Raw genomic sequence first — 16,385 nt, 5'->3', positions numbered from 1 at the left:
TTTTCCGCAAAAGATGTGATTTCAATTTTTTGTTTTACAATATTAGTAAAATCACTTTAATTATTCTTTCACTATTCCCGTACATGTGATTCACTGCTTGGTGATTCTAAAATCACCTATTTAAACTTTAGTATGTTAGACAACTAAATTTATTCTTTCACTCGGTATTTATTATATATTCAATTCGTTTATAAAATAATGATGTAGAGTTAACCCATAGAACGAGTTGTTCTAGAAGGCGATTGTTACAAACTAAAATTTCGATGAAATTGAGCAAACTAAAAATTTATCAAAATCTGAGCAAGTGGTTTCTAGATAAAATAAAGGAATCACATCAACATCACTAGTGGTTTCTAGATAAGCATAACCCATAGAACGAGCTGTTCTTCCACTTATGAGATTCATTTATATCATAAAATAAATTATAACAAGAATGAAATCAAATTGGATTTGAAAGTTCTCCAAAACTTGGCAACGCATGATGTGTAACAGACCCATAGAATGGGAGTGAGTTACAAATGACCCATAACTCTTGCCAACAATTTTAGTCTCAAGAAGGTATGGAGATTTTCCATGGATTCGACCTTGATGACTGTACATAAAATTTGCTTCTAATATCGTTCCAAATACGACATCTTTCTGATTAATGAACAGGGCATCTATTGATACTACATATGAACGAACACTACAATTTGTTGGTGGAAGAACCGTAAATCTCCCTATCTTAAGTTTATTACAAGACTTGTGCCTGTCAATATAGCCATCAGAATTTTGTTTAGTGTGGAAAATCCATTTACAACCCACAACATTTTGACTGAGATTGGAAGGTAGTAGTTCCCATGTTCCATTTCAAACAAGAGCATTATATTCTTCAGACATGGCCTTATGCTATTTTGGATCTTTGAGAGCTTGGGCTGATGTGGAGGGTTCAAGATCAAGAGGTTTGGATAATTGGGTATGAAGATTTAGTTTTTGAAGAGGTTTGTGAATGTTATTTTTGGCCCTTGTTTGCATGGGATGATTCGGTTGGGTACCAGTTGGCAGGGGATTTGTGGCAGTCATTTGATGTGTTTGGTTTTCGGTATTGGCTGTGTTAAGATGAGAAATGTCACGTATAGCAGTTGGCAGAGTTTTCTCTGCACTGTCGTGTGTTTAAAGATATATGGGGAGTGAAAGACTGCCTATCTTTCGCTGTTTAAAGAATGCTGCCTGCAAGTAAAAAATTGCTCCGTCTTTTTCCACGCCGCATCTCATTCGACGTGGTTGTGCCATTTTGAACATTTTGTTTCATTTGTTAACTTTTCCGAGGTCGAGGTTGATGATGACGAAGAAGATGAAGGCTTCAGTTATGACTGAAGAAGCATTCATTTTGTGAGACATTTGTATTTTCCTTGACAATTTTTTTTTCTCATGACAAATCAGTCATGGACATCACTGTGAGAAAGATAGTTTCCTTTTTACCTTTCATTCTTGTATTCCATGTAAAATCTTTGAAGATTAATCATCCAACAGTTGTAGGTTGTTAAGCATTTCCTTAAGCACAGTGATAGGTGGTTCAGACTTCAGAGGAAATTGTGGCCAAAGTAGTTGGATTTTAATCAAAACAATGATGGTAACTATCTATGCAATGCCTGTTGTGTCCGAAGACAGTACAGGACAAGACCTACCTCTTTTCTACCACACTACCACCTCCCTCTTTCCAACCTCAACTTCCAAACCCAAAAAGAACATCATCAAACCCTAACTGAAAAGCTTTTATCTCTGATTAAACAATGCAAATCGAAAAACCTATGAATTTTGTGTTGAATTGTATTACAAGCTGAAGTCTTTAGGCCTAAAGGCAAATAATTTCACTTACCCTTTTTTGTTTATAGCGTGAGGGAATGTTTGGGGTTTGGTTCATGGAAAGATTGGTCATTGTCTGGTGTTTAAGGCTGGTTTGGATGGTGATGAGCACGTGAATCATTCTTCGACTACAATGGACGCAAGGTGTGGTGAAATGGGGTTTGCACGGAAGGTGTTTGATGAAATGGGTGACAGAGACTTGGTGTCGTGGAATTCGATGATTTCGGGGTATTCTAAGATGGGTTTTGCTAAAGAGGCAATTGGGTTGTTTATGGACATGAGGGAGGAGGGGTTTGAGCCAGATGAGATGACGTTGCTGAATGTTCTTGGGGCGTGTGGGGATTTGGGTTTGGGGAGATGGGTGGAGCCACTTGGAGGGGCTTGTTTTGGAGAAGAAGATGGAGGTAAATTCGTATGTGGGGTCTGCCTTGATTGACATGTATGGTAAGTGTGGGGATTTGATATCTGCGAGGAGGGTCTTTGATTCAATGCCAAACGAGGATGTTGTCACTTGGAATGCCATTATCACATGGTAATTAGATCGGTTTTATACTTTGTAATTGTCACATATAGTGGAATTGTGTTCATTTCTGTTCCTTTAAACTTACTTGAAATTTTAATTCTTCCTAATTAATCAGCTATGAAATAAAAACCACACAAATATATGAAATTTGTAAATGCATTTCAATTTAATATAATTTTTTTTGTTCAACTATCACTTCATATGTGTGCACAGAATGGAGCTTCCAATGAAGCAATTGTACTATTCAATGGAATGAGAGAGGCAGGTCCTAATCCAGATAAAGTCACAATGATTGAAGTATTGTCTGCATGTTCCACAATAGGGGCCCTTGATTTGGGGAAATGGGTTGAGACACATGCATCAGAAAGAGGTTTACAGCACGATGTATATGTTGCGAGTGAATTAATTGATATGTATGCAAAATATGGGAGCTTGGATGATGCACTCAGGGTTTTCGAGAGTATGCCTCATAAAAATGAGGTCTCATGGAATGCCATGATTTCTGCTCTTGCTTTCTATGGGCAGGCCGTGGAAGCATTATCATTATTTAGACGCATGTCAAAGGATAATGGCACTGTTCACCCTAATGACATCACTTTCATAGGAGTACTTTCTGCATTTGTGCATGCCGGATTGGTTGATGAGTGCCGCGAGTGCCGCCAATTGTTTGAATCAATGAAATTGTCATTTGGATTGGTCCCAAAAGTCGAGCATTATTCTTGCATGGTTGATCTTTGTGCTCGTGCAGGACTTCTGAACGAAGCTTGGGACTTAATCAAGAAGATGCCTGGAAAACCGGATGAAATTGTGTTGGGGTCATTGCTTGGTGCCTGTCAGAGGCGTAGAAATGCAGATGTTGGTGAAAGGGTCATTCAATTGTTTCTAGAGATGCAATTATCTCATCTAAGATACATGCAAATATGAGAAGGTGGGATGATTGTGCGAAGATGCGGCAGTGTGGTGTCTCTAAAACCCCTGGCTGTAGTTGGATTGACGTTGGAGCTCGTGCTCATGAATTTCATGCTGGTGGCAGCTTACATCATCATTCGGAGAACATATACCAATTGCTGAATGAGGAGATGAAAAGAGAAGGTTACATTCCAAATATCGGTTGCATATAGAGGTGGAAAAGTTGAAAACTTGGTGGCCTCTTTCAGTCATTGACAGTGCATTCGGAGGGATTATATCTTCTGTTTGATGACTACAGCCAAAATGTTGAATGGTAAGTTGTGTTCTTAAGAGCTTGAGCAAGGACCTCTATCTTGATTATAGAAATGTATCGTTTACCCTCGCATGAGTATGTTTCTGTAGAATGAAAATGGTTGTTGGTTTGTTACATGCATTTGCTGTAAAGTAATGCAAGTTCATTGCGGAAAGAATGCTAAAACTTTTTTTTTTTCAGAACAAAAGGAGGGAATGCAGGGGGAATATTGGTGGATTGAAATAAAATGCACTTGACACCTTTTAAGTTTTTAAGGGATGCCATAAATCATTTTCAATAGTCCTCTAAGCCATAATGTTGTTTAGTTTCTGAACAGACTTCACTTGAAATCTGACAAAACCCAATCTACGATTAGAACTTGTGCAGAAATTGCCTCATAACGCGACTCCAAATCTATTTGTCTTACCCTAGTGTGACCTTGTAATTTCATAGTTTATCAAACATAAGAAAGTTGTTTCTAGAAAAGTGGTTTTCATGAAACAAATAAGGCCAGTTTAGTTTTTTAATGCTCCCTTCTTTGCTTTCTTAACTTTCTCCTTGGTGTGGCAATTGCAGCTGGAAATATGATAAAGCTAAAGGACATGCTAGGCAGAGAAGAAATGCATTTTGATTTGTCAGTGTTTTAAGCAAGTGGAAGTGGAGGTAATTAAAGATTCTAACATGCTAGTTTTTCTTTTTACCTCGAGGTGAAAGTTAATGATATCAAATACAAGGTTTTCTAGTTTTCTGTACATCACTTTTGGAACATCCAATACCTAGTCTAAGCGTAATCAAATGACTTTAATCAAGCATTGCAGCATATGCTGGACGTTTGAGATTAGAGTATTCAGCAGTGGAGATGAATTGTTAGGTGGAATCTCGAGACTGCTTTGATTCATTAATTTGCTCAGTACCGGTGGTCATCCATTTCAAGTGGCCGGGGAGTGCCATATGGGCAAGGGTCAGCCCTGAAGGGATTCGTTCTCGACATTACCCTTTGATATTAGCTGGGAAACTCAATCTAAGACAGCTCAATACTCTCAATTATTGAAGTTGTAGATCAAGCAGATTATCTAAGTGCTCACAAGCTTATATACAATTAATCAGTGAAATAAATTTGAATTGATATTTGTGTTGTAATGTATTCCCTTTAATATTAAATATTTTTGGATATTTGTGTTGTAAATTTGAATTGATCATCCGTAAAAATCAAGTAATAATGTAATATACAAGGGAGGTAAAAACTCATGGAATTGAAAGCCCTTGCTATATAAAAACCCTCGAAACCGAATGGAACTGTATAAATTAATACAACATGAGCATGCATTTAAACTTATTTAAATCTTAAAACTAGAATACACAACGATGCACCAAGTCTTGGTACCATCAAGGCTATGAAAACCCAAACTTGTATAAAATGGGAAAATTGTCTACTAGAAAATAATAGCAATTGTTGATGCTCACCTCAATAAAGTGAAACCAAGCTCGTTGCCAATATGGATTTATATATAGAACTGCACCTATCACCAACAACACCATGATATATATACAACCCAAAAGGTCACATAGAAAACCTCCATATCCATGAAGCCACCATTTTCTTCATTGTTCGTTGAAGTTGGCGATGGTGATGGTGGCATAGCCGCACCACATATTTTGGGTAGCGGTTCTCCACAAAGAAAAGGGTTGTCCTTATAGCACCTCTCATCAAACGTGGCAAACTGTGCAACTCTCGCAGGAGGCTTACCAGAAAAATTATTGTGAGCCACACTAAAAACTTCTAGAGAAAATAATTCAATAAGTCGAGGTGGGATTTCTCCATCCAGTTTGTTGTAGGAAAGATCCAAGCTCTCTATTTCCTTTAACTTTGAAAATGTTGGTGGAATTGGTCCGGTCAAATTGTTGTGCGAAAGGTTCAATGCCTTGATCATACTGAGGTTTCCAATTTCAAGAGGAATCTCTCCAGTGAAATTGTTGCATGAGAAATCAAGTCCTGTGAAGTACCGGAGAATGCTGCCTCTATAATAAAGGGATACATTCTTCGTTGTAAACTCGAAAGATTGTTGTGATGAAGACACATAATCATAGGAATTATATTGTCGTGGGAAAGGATGAGTAGATATCATCCAAGAGAGGATGCTACCAGAAAGGTGATTGTGAGAAAGATCAATCAAGGTTAATTGATCCAACCTGGATAATTGAATTGGGATTTCACCTTCAAGATTGTTATAACTCAAGAGTAGAAATCTCAAGTTAAATAGCCTGTCAATCCATTTTGGAATTCTACCAGTTAAATAATTATGGGAAAGATCTAATGTGAATATCTCAGAGGAGTCATAAAATGCCATTGTGATCGGTCCTTGCAACTTATTTCTAGACAAATAAACAACTCTTAATTTTGATGAAGTGTTGAATCTAGGTGGTAAAGGACCAGATAAATTGTTCCCTGATAGGTCCAAGAATTCAAGAGAAGACATATTCCCTATCCATCCAGGGATCTGCCCTTGCAAACTGTTATTTGACAGGTCGAACGCTTGCAGCGAGCTAATGTTACCCAACGAGAAAGGAATGCTTCCATTGAAACCATTATCAGACATAAATAAAACTTGTAACCCTGGCAAACGATCTCCGATTTCTGAAGGGATTTGGCCTTGGAAGTGATTCATGGATATACTCAGGAATGACAAATTCACATGAGAATTCTTTGGCAACAAGAATGGACCCGAAAGAGAACAATTTTCTAAATAAAGTTCTTGTAGGTATGTGTTGTTCTCAATCAACCAATTTGGAAACTCTCCCTTTATTTGGTTGTTTGTAAGATCCAAAGATTGCAAGTTCACTTGGTGGTAAAGGAACTTGGGAAATGCTCTCGCACCTTGTCCATGACTGTTCAAATAAAGGGACTCTAACTGGAACTTTGGGCTCAGATTATGATCATGTTTTTCTGTGAATATTTCATTACCTGATCCATCAAAATACTTGAGTTTTGAAAGGTTGTATAATGGGCTCAATGATACAGGGATCTTCAAGAGATTGGAAGAGAGATCTAGATGTTGAAGGGAAGTCAAATTCACCAGACACGGAGGCATGAAACCACTAAGATTATTGTGATACATATGTAGCTCTTGGAGATTATTTAAGTCACATAAGCCTGATCACATTATAATTTTAAAAACAAATTTAAAACTCTGAGTTTCTAATAGAAAATATAGAACTTAAAGAGAGAGAAAGAGAGAGAGAATAAGAGTTATCAATCTTACCGATGGTTTGTAAGATGTTGTTATTATTGAGAGTATTGTAACTTAAATTTAAGAATTCCAAGTTCCTGAGATGAAGGAAGCCTACCACAATCAAGAAACTATATTAACAAAAAAAAAAACAATTAAAATTATAAAGGAAATGAAAGAGTTAAAAAGAAGCAGCTTATAAAATGAATAATAAGTATCTTAATTGAGTTGATTTCTAAATTTGGAATTTAATTCTGGTCAATTTGCTCTAGTAAGCAAATTGCTAATAAGTTGCTAGTTTCGGTGGTGGGCATCACGTGGTTCTAGTCAATTATTGGTTGGGTAGTGTATTTTTTATTTCTTTTTTCCTTATGTTTCTCGAGTTTTTTTATTTAGTTGACTCATAATTAGTTACTCTTTTTTTTTAATTTTCCATATTAATATTAAAAAAGAAAGGCTATACAAATAAAATAAAAGTTCAAGTTTAAAATATTATAATTTCATCAACCTATATCACACTATTATTTTTTTCATAATTGTTTTTTTAGAAAAAGCCATATTTTGTTAAAAATGTAAGGAAATCATAAGTGAAACTATCAAAACTGATATTCTTAATTCCATATATATATATTTTTTAAGAAAATGCTTTATTGGCAATATATTTCTTTGGTAGAATTCAAGATGGTCTTAATTCTAGTCAATTAAATATTTTATCAGCTAAGGAAAATGGGTTATATATTCTTTATCTACATTAAATTGAAATTCTTTAGAGAAAATAAATTTCTTCACAACATTAATGAGTGTTATTAACATTCTTCCTTAGTTCTTTCTCTTTCTATAGATTGATAAGACTTGGACCGTTCTCTCTCTATCTAGATTGCTTTTTATATGTCATAGTAAATTTAGAAAATAATATTCTTTATTTGATAATTTCATATTTTGTAATCTATCATTTTCAAGATATTTAAAACACTCAAGTTGTCTTTTTTTTTTTTTTATGGTTTTTGAAAATAATAATATCTTATAATTTCAATATATCAATGTAAATTATTTTGATTGGTCCACAAATAAAAAGATAAAAAAAAAAAAAAAAAGTCCACGTATATATAAACAAAATCTCCTGTGATTTCTTCGTTCAACTCTTCTAAAAGGTTATTTTATACAATAATTCCTTACTAATGAATTATGGATAAAACAAACTAAAAAATGGGAAGGGAAGTGTAAAATTTGTAGAGTCCAATTAAAAGAAGGATTTTTGATATGTCTGATAAAAAGAAAAAAAAATGTCATGGTTAATTTATTCTCCTCCTAAAAATAGCACTATCAATGTAAGAAGTTACTTTTTCATTAAAGAAATTATTGTTTTTAAATTATTGTCTCTCCTAGACTTATTTAGTGGTTTCCAAAACATAAAAAATTAATTCTATACAGACACATCTAATTGAAGCGGGTGTATATATATATATATATATATATATATATATATATATATATATATAAAAGCAAAATAGTTAATTTACCTCCAGAAGATATATTGTTGTTGAGAGCAGACAATGATAGATTTTTTAGAGAAGGCAGTGCTCCAAGGCTTTGAAGGGAGTGTTCATCTAGAGAACACTTGTCCAGATACAAACTTTCCAATGAGCTTAAATTTTTCAACTCTGTTTGTTCAAAAGTAACAAATTCAATTTTTGAATTAATCCCAAATATATAAACATAACTGTATGTAAAATATATAACTTACCGTCACCCAATTTTCTTCCTGTAAAATCATTGTGGTGTAGAAAAAGTGTCGTGAGGTTTGGGAATGCTTCTAATGATTGCAGTAACTGGGACATATTTCCATAGGTTGTGATATTTCCTAGATATAAAGTATTCAAGCTGCTTGGACCTGCAAGTTAGTTAGGGAAGAAACGTATAATTAATATTGTATGGATATTATCTTCATGATGCTACCAGCCAGGTAGGTAATGTGTTGTATTACTAATTACCTCTTGAGGCTACCAATTTGTTAATATTGTTGCCGCCCAAACCCAAGTGCTTCAAGTTGCTCAAGGATTCTTGATATTTTATATAAAAAAAAATTAATTAATTCACTACAAAACATAAATTGTGTTTTTTAAAATTAAATTTAATAGATAATTGTGTTAATTAAATTTAATATTTATAAAAATAATAGTATATAAAAAAAACTAACCTTTCAAATCTATTAACCCCTCCAGTCTGTTATAATCTAAATATAGAGTTTTAAGAGACGGAAGCCCCTCCACAAATGATAGAACACTGTTATTGAAGCTATTATCTTCCAAGGCAAGGATCTTCAAATTGCTTAATTTCTGTAACTCATAACCACCTATATATATATATATATATATAAAAAAAGATTAAAGACTTGATGTAAAGAATAAAAAAAATATATTATTAGAGTAATTTAATTATTGATTGATCAAGAGGCCTGTAATTGTTAGAGTGACTTCATGTAAAGAGGTTGATACGGTGAAAGTGAAAGTAGGAGTAATTGTTAAAGTAATTGTTAAAGTAATGGTATGATGATTATAATATTTGTTGTGGTTGGATTAATAATGTAAGGAATCAAAGAACACCTTATTACTAAATATGATTTATATTTTCTTCGATGATGAATTACTGTGGAGAACCAAAATGATACTAATTAAAAAACATCTTATTTAATTAATTTAAAAAAAATAATATAAATATTTTGTAATACTTAAGAGAACAAACCTTTCTTCTCAACCCAACCAGCTATATGATTATCCATCAAGATGAGACTGTTGAGTTGTTGAAAAGGAAGGAACAAGGAGACATTTAAGTACCAATCTCCCAGTTCCTGATTCCTTACGCTCCAAAGATAGAGTCCGGTGACTCGGCATGTTCTGCTGCTGCAGACAATACTTTCCCAATCACAACAGCGGTCGTCGCCTTTTCTCCAGGTAGGTAGGGAGGTGCCATGGGGATAGTTAAGAGAATCTTTGAGGTGCAACAGAGCGATCCTCTCTTCCTGCAAGCAACCAAGAGGATGCCATCCTTGCAGCGAAACCGTTATCACTAACACCGTCGACACCTGAAGGAACAGCCCCATCTTAATTAATATCAACTATTACAATATTAATTGTTGCAAATGGCAGCGAGGAGGTTAAGGCTTTTATAGAGGACTTCATGGGCCCACCCCATGGAAAAAAACACTGCATGATGGCAACTTACACATCCCCTCGTGGAGAATAAATATTTATAATTCAATGTTCATGACTTCCTTAAGCAAAATAAATTTTAAAAAAAATCTGAAAAAATATCTCAGTAATTTTAAAAAAAATATCTTAATGAATAAATATATATCCACTTCATAGTCTTTCTTGTTTTTTTCTTAATTTTTCATTAATTTGGCCAATAAATATTAATAAGAGAAATCCTACTAATATATATTTTTGTTTTTGCTGTGAATAAATTTAAATTTCCAACGCTAGCTGTTGTTGTAGTCAATATTTCCATCTAAACTGCGGTAAAGGTTATATTAGTAACTCTTCAACATTAAGTAAAAAAATCTTCAACATTTTCCATTTTAATTTTAACATTTAGGGTTCAATATGAATCTTTCCTGATTGATTAATTTGATGCCGTGTTTTTTTTTTCCTACTAAACGCTACCTTTTTAGTATAGTTTTCCTGCTGAACACTTTTTTTTCTTTTTTTTTTAAGTTTTAACAAACTAAAAAGTTGTTTGGGAATAATTTTGAAATTATATTTTTTAAAAAATTAATTTTTTTATTTAAAATTAATTTTTATGTTTTTTTATCCTTATGATATATTGATGTATAAAATATTTTTTTTAAAAAATATTTTATAAAGCAACTTCTATTTTAGTACATAATTCATAATAACTGAATTGAATCATTTAACCTTTATCTTTAATATATATAATCTCTTTGTTTCTTTTTATAATACTCTTAATCTTCATATCTTTTAGGAAAAAATGCATGATGGAAATGTTCTCTCGAACCCAACTCATGGAAAAATGCAAGATGGCACCATCCACCGGACCCATCTTGGAGAAAAATGGATGATGGAAATGGTCTATGAGACCCAACTCATGGAAGAAATGCATGGTGGCACCATCCAACGGGCCCATCTTGTGGGGAAAAAAAAAAAAAACAGGTTGGCATAGGAGCAGTGTCCTCTTCATCACATTTGATATTATGCTGATTATTTTTTACATTCAAAAGTATTTTTTTTAAAAATAAATTTTATTTTATTTTTTATTTTAAATTAATATTTTTTTTAGTGTTGTGATATTATTTTAATATATATATGTTAAAAATAATTTTTAAAAAATAAAAAATATATTATTTAAACGTATTTCTAAATAAAAAACACTTTGAAAACCAACTATTACCACACTTTTAAATATTGCTCACATTGAAAAAAAAAAATCTTTGTCAAGACTTTACTGTTCATCATTTTGTATATTATTGTAGATGAACTATTTAAAAATTTATTTATTTTAAATTTGTTCTTCAATTTGTTTTTGACGATTTAATTCTAATTAAACTCCAGTTGATTTTAATATTTTATGAAAAGATAAAATTAAAAGAAGAGGAACTGAAATAAAAAAGACACCAAATATAAGTGTCATGCTATAAGTTTTGCAAATGATGCATTTTGGTTCTTAAACTTTAAAAATCACGCAAATCATATAATTGCAGTACCTCAATATTTTTGTAATTTGATTTTAATATAAAAATTTATTTTTATTATTTTTGTTTGGGAGGCTGGAAAAAAGTTTTACGTATATAGCACTTCTCCATCTATATCTTCTAGATTTATAAAGTAAATTTAAAGAGGATGTTTTTTTTTTTGGCAAGGTGGTTTAATTTATTTTTTATTAAAATTTAATTTTTTTATTTAAAATAATTTTTTAATATATTTTTCAAACCGATATGCTAATATTAAAATTATTTTTGTTTTGATATAAAACATTTATTTCTTGCACTCATGAAATAGGAAGATTAAAATAAAATTGAAAGAATTAGTTTTTTTTTTCAATGATGATTTAATGTCTTTATATTAGTTATCAAGGAAATCGATGGACTTCTTATAAAAATATTTGATTGATATGATACAAAAAATGGGTATATTAATGATATGAGAAAATAAAAGTTTATATACTAAAATTAATAAAAAGTGAAAGTGATTGATGTAATGACATAGCAACCATAAACATTTTGTGGATCAAAATTAAAATAACTCAATTTTAAGCTATTATTGTTCATTCGGTCACCAATTCATGTATATATAGAAAATGACAATTTTAATATACAAATTCTTAGCACCTCCTCGTACTTTTCATGATAATTATTCTCGAGCTTATGCGGCAATAATCTCATGGACTCATCTCATCTTGTAGAAAAAATCTCTTAATAACAATGCTTTTACAAACCATTCCACTTACCCATATTATGGAAAAAAAACGTTTAACGGTGATGGTCTCACAGATCCATTAGACACTGTAAATTTCTTTCCACCTTACTTATTGATAAGTTTATGTTGGAAAATAATATACTTTTTATTTTAGAAAAAAACAAAAACTAATTATCATGATGCCAAGAAGTATTTTAGAAATGTTATTATTAATTTTGTAAATGATACTATTTGGTTTTATAAATGATATAAAATTATGAATTATTTTATCAAAATTAAAGCATGATTTTCCACACTATCTTCTATATCCATCATTGTCATGGAAAATGAGCTTCCTAGCATCAGCCTTATTAAATTTGACATCAGCCTTATATTCATCAGACGTTGACTTGAATATGAGTTCCTGTTAATTACTCCAAGCAATTCATTTTTTCTTTTAATTTTTTTGGTACTGTATGGTTCAGATGAAGATGAGTTTCTTAAGCTAGTTGTAGTATATAGAGAATTTTTTAAAAAACATTTTAGAATTATAATTCACATCTGAATTAATAATATAATAGGTTTTAATATTTACTTTTAATATATATAAAATGAAAGATATTATGAGATTTTGATTAATGATGTTAAGCCACATATGTTTATAAAAATAATTTCTATTAAACCAAATGATATGTTTAAGAGTTTGCAATATGTATTTTGAATTTAATATTAATAGTTATAGCTCCCTAAAATAAATTTATTTAGTTAATAAAAATTGGTCCATTTTTGTTATCTCATCTCTTAATCTATCAAAATTCTAAATGCATAGCATTTAGCTTTAGGAATTATACCCATTGAATTATACATATTAATCACTTGATGAAAAATTAAATATGACTAGAAAAAAAATACAATAAAAAATAATAATATATTAATCTAAGGTCCATTTTCCATTAATTAGTCGGTGGTTTCATTCTAACACACTAAATTGAGATTTATTTTCTTATATACTAAATTAAAATTAAAACATATTATCCCTTTTCAAGCTTACAGGGCAATATAATCTCACGGATTAATCTCATCTCGTAGAAAAAACTCTTGATAGCCATGGTCCACGAACCCATCTTACATTGCACCTTCGTATCCATTACTTGTTCAATTGTGATTCATTCAATGTTGTTAAAATCCAATTCAATATAAAAATATTTTTGATATCAGTATCAAAAATAAAATAAAAACATTAAATTAAATTAAATTAAAATTTATTTTTATTTGGAACACAATATCAACTAGGGCATATCTAGGAAAAGTCTATCAGAAAAGGAAGATATTCGGAGAATGAAATAAAATAAATCAAACCAAAGCTATTGAATTAAAAACTAAAAAATGGACCAAATTTATCTCTGTAGTAAGCCATCTTAGTGGTGGGGGGCAAAAACTTGATGGAAATATAATTATTTATTTATCAAAACAATTATTTATTTTAGAGAAAAACAAGAGGCAACCACTTTAGAAGAAAACCATCTTTACTAACGCCATCAACATTTGAATTAATAGCCCCATCTTAATATAAATGCTGATAAATTATTATCACTATCAAAAAACATGGACACATTTTTTTTCTTCAATTTGAGTACTTATTTTCACAAAAATTTTATCAATAAAATATCTTTATTAGTTCTATTTTTATTTGGAACACAGTACCAACCAGTTATTGAAATCCAGTTTAGCTTGAGAGGATGTGATTAAATTAATTATTCCAATTAAATGTGGTCGTTCCTATCCACTACTTTGATTATTATTCACTTTCTTTATTTTTTTTGTTTCACTACTTGATGATTCAAAAGTTATCTATCTATTTTAAAAAAATAATAATTATGGACTGGTATGGTAGTTGGATCTATTTTCTTTTTTTGATATCAGTAATATAATTTTTTATTTTTTTAAAATATTTTTGATATCAGTATATTAAAAAATTAATATATATATATATATATAAATAATTTTAAATAAAAAAATAAAATTTTATCCAATTTTTATTTGGCCAACCGAGGCATATCCAAGAAAAGTTTATCAAGAAATGAAAATATTCAAAGAATTAAAAAAAAAAATCAAACCAAAAAATGGACCAAATTTGTCACTGTAGTGAGCCATCTTAGTGGTGGGGAAAAAACTTGATGGAGAGATAATTATTTATTTATGAAAAACAATTATTTATTCTAGAGGAAAACCCGAAACTTAATTTCATTTGATTAAAGTCACACCATAAAAAAAAAAAAACAAGAAAAAAGGTATTTAATTGATATAATAATAATAATAAAAAGTTGGTATGTTAATATAAGAAAAATAAAAATCTAATTAAAATAGATAAACTCGAATAGCTCTGAATATTCATATACCATATCTTGTTAGCAAGAAGAAACAATAAAAACAGGTGATGTTCTTTTCTCCAGCTATAAATGGATGGAGACATTAATACCAGAAACATGAACATTTTTTTTTTCAATTTGAATACTTATACTCACAAAATCTAATAAATAAAATATTTTCATTAATTTTATTATTAGGATGATGATGTCGCAGTTAATGTTTTTAGATGAGTTTAGATTGATTTTATTTTATTTTTAATTTATGAACAGTAAAGATATATATTTTATATCTTCTTTTATTCAAGTACTCTAATTGATTTTTTTTTTCTATTTAAGTACTTGATAAACTAGTGGGACCATAAATTTGCTTACATTGATTTCTCTAATAAATGTAAGGTTTATATAAATTAACTATGGAGTAATAAGAATATTAACAATAAAATTTATTTATAAGTAAATCATAGATTTAATTTCTCTAAATTTTAAATTTGGTATGAATAAATTCAAGGGATTTCCAAGATAAATAGTACAATAGTAGCCTTTCAAAAAAATTGAGAATCTCCCACTCTTCCTCCTGAAGAAATTAATTAATGGGTAGTTAAAACTATAGTTTGTTCTATTTTCTTCATTTTATTTATAGTTTTACCTATATTATCGTAACAAATTAGGGATAGTTAAAACTATAGATATTTCTTGAACATTGTTATAAGAAAATTTTGGAAATTTTTAGTCAATTATAAGATAATTAAAATAACTATTAACAAAAAGAAACAATAAATAAAATTATAAAAGTAAAATATGTTTTTTGAATTATGTAATTTTTCTTTGTTCTCAAAACAAAAGGAGTTTTTATTAGCATTATAGTTTATTGAATAAAAAGTAACAATAATAGCCCCATCTTAATAATTTAAACTAAAAAAAAACATATATTTTCAAGCAATCAAGAGGCTGCCATCCTTCCAAGAAAACCATGGTTACTAACGCCATCAACATCTGAATTAATTGCCCCATCTTAATCAAATATAAATGGTGATCAATATTTGTTATAGAGGGCAGCTAGCGAGTAGCTAGGTTCAGGCTTTTATAGAGGACTTCACGGACCCATGCCGTTGAAAAAACCACCATTACAAATATATTTGATTATATTTGTGTGTATTTTTTTATTTAATTTTTTTAAATAAAAAATATGTTAAAAATTTTCATATATAATTTTTTTATTAAAAAAATATAACTCACGGTGGTGAAACGGTGGACAAATATATGGTCTATGTGAAAATATGGTTTAGTAACCATGGTTACTAACGCCATCAACATCTGAATTAATTGCCCAATGGACATGTTATGAAAATATATGATTGATATGATACAAAAAATGGGTACAATGATATGAGAAAATAAAAGTTATATACTAAAATTAATAAAAAGTGAAAGTATATCAAAATATTTATATGATTGATATGATATTGATATTTTTAACATCAATATATTGAAAAAAATTAAAAATAATTTTAAATAAAAAAATCAAATTTTATTCTATTTTTATTTTGGAACATACTACCAATCGGGCCATATTCAGAAAAAGTCTATCAGGGAAGAAGATATTTGGAGAATGACAGAAAATAAATCAAACCAAAGCCATGGAATTAGAAACCAAAAAATGGACCAAATTTGTCTCCACGGTGAGCCATCTTAGTGGTGGGGCAAAAACTTGATGGAGAGATAATTATTTATTCATCAAAACAATTATTTATTCTGGAGAAACACCCAAACTCAATTTTATTTGATCAAAGTCACACCATTAAAGAAAAT

At 30.3% G+C, this 16,385-nt stretch overlaps 2 protein-coding genes across 4 annotated transcripts in view; one reads left to right on the top strand and one right to left on the bottom strand.

Annotated features, from left to right (window-relative positions):
• LOC118042650 (mitochondrial outer membrane import complex protein METAXIN-like) overlaps window positions 1-16,385 on the top strand; it is a 69,222-nt gene that overhangs the window by 21,906 nt on the left and 30,931 nt on the right. The gene's annotated exons all lie outside the window — the stretch shown is intronic.
• On the bottom strand, window positions 4,815-9,927 carry LOC118042647 (receptor-like protein 9a). 3 transcript variants are annotated; one of them, XM_035050353.2, is made up of 7 exons: window positions 9,539-9,927; window positions 8,994-9,149; window positions 8,788-8,856; window positions 8,541-8,687; window positions 8,317-8,457; window positions 6,830-6,910; window positions 4,815-6,720 (listed from the first exon to the last, which is right to left on the bottom strand). In XM_035050353.2, the coding sequence occupies exons 1-7, from the start codon at window positions 9,894-9,896 to the stop codon at window positions 5,093-5,095; spliced, it is 2,580 nt and encodes an 859-aa protein (XP_034906244.1). In that variant the 5' UTR covers window positions 9,897-9,927; the 3' UTR covers window positions 4,815-5,092. The 3 variants fall into 3 exon arrangements, with proteins under 3 accessions (XP_034906244.1, XP_034906245.1, XP_034906246.1); XM_035050354.2 differs by lacking the exon at window positions 8,994-9,149; XM_035050355.2 differs by lacking the exons at window positions 8,788-8,856; window positions 8,994-9,149.

The sequence above is a fragment of the Populus alba genome, chromosome 18 (assembly GCF_005239225.2).
Source record: "Populus alba chromosome 18, ASM523922v2, whole genome shotgun sequence".
NCBI lineage: Eukaryota > Viridiplantae > Streptophyta > Magnoliopsida > Malpighiales > Salicaceae > Populus > Populus alba.
This window is presented reverse-complemented; position numbering and strand designations above follow the sequence as displayed.

What these genes read in the sequence shown, in the direction of transcription:
- LOC118042647 (XM_035050353.2), bottom strand. Translation starts at nt 9,896, where the DNA reads ATGGGGCTGTTCCTTCAGGTGTCGACGGTGTTAGTGATAACGGTTTCG. An exon ending in CAAATTGGTAGCCTCAAGAG is followed by an intron (nt 8,688 to 8,787) that starts GTAATTAGTAAT and finishes ACTAACTTGCAG; the next exon opens with GTCCAAGCAGCTTGAATACT. An exon ending in CAACATCTTACAAACCATCG is followed by an intron (nt 6,721 to 6,829) that starts GTAAGATTGATA and finishes TAATGTGATCAG; the next exon opens with GCTTATGTGACTTAAATAAT.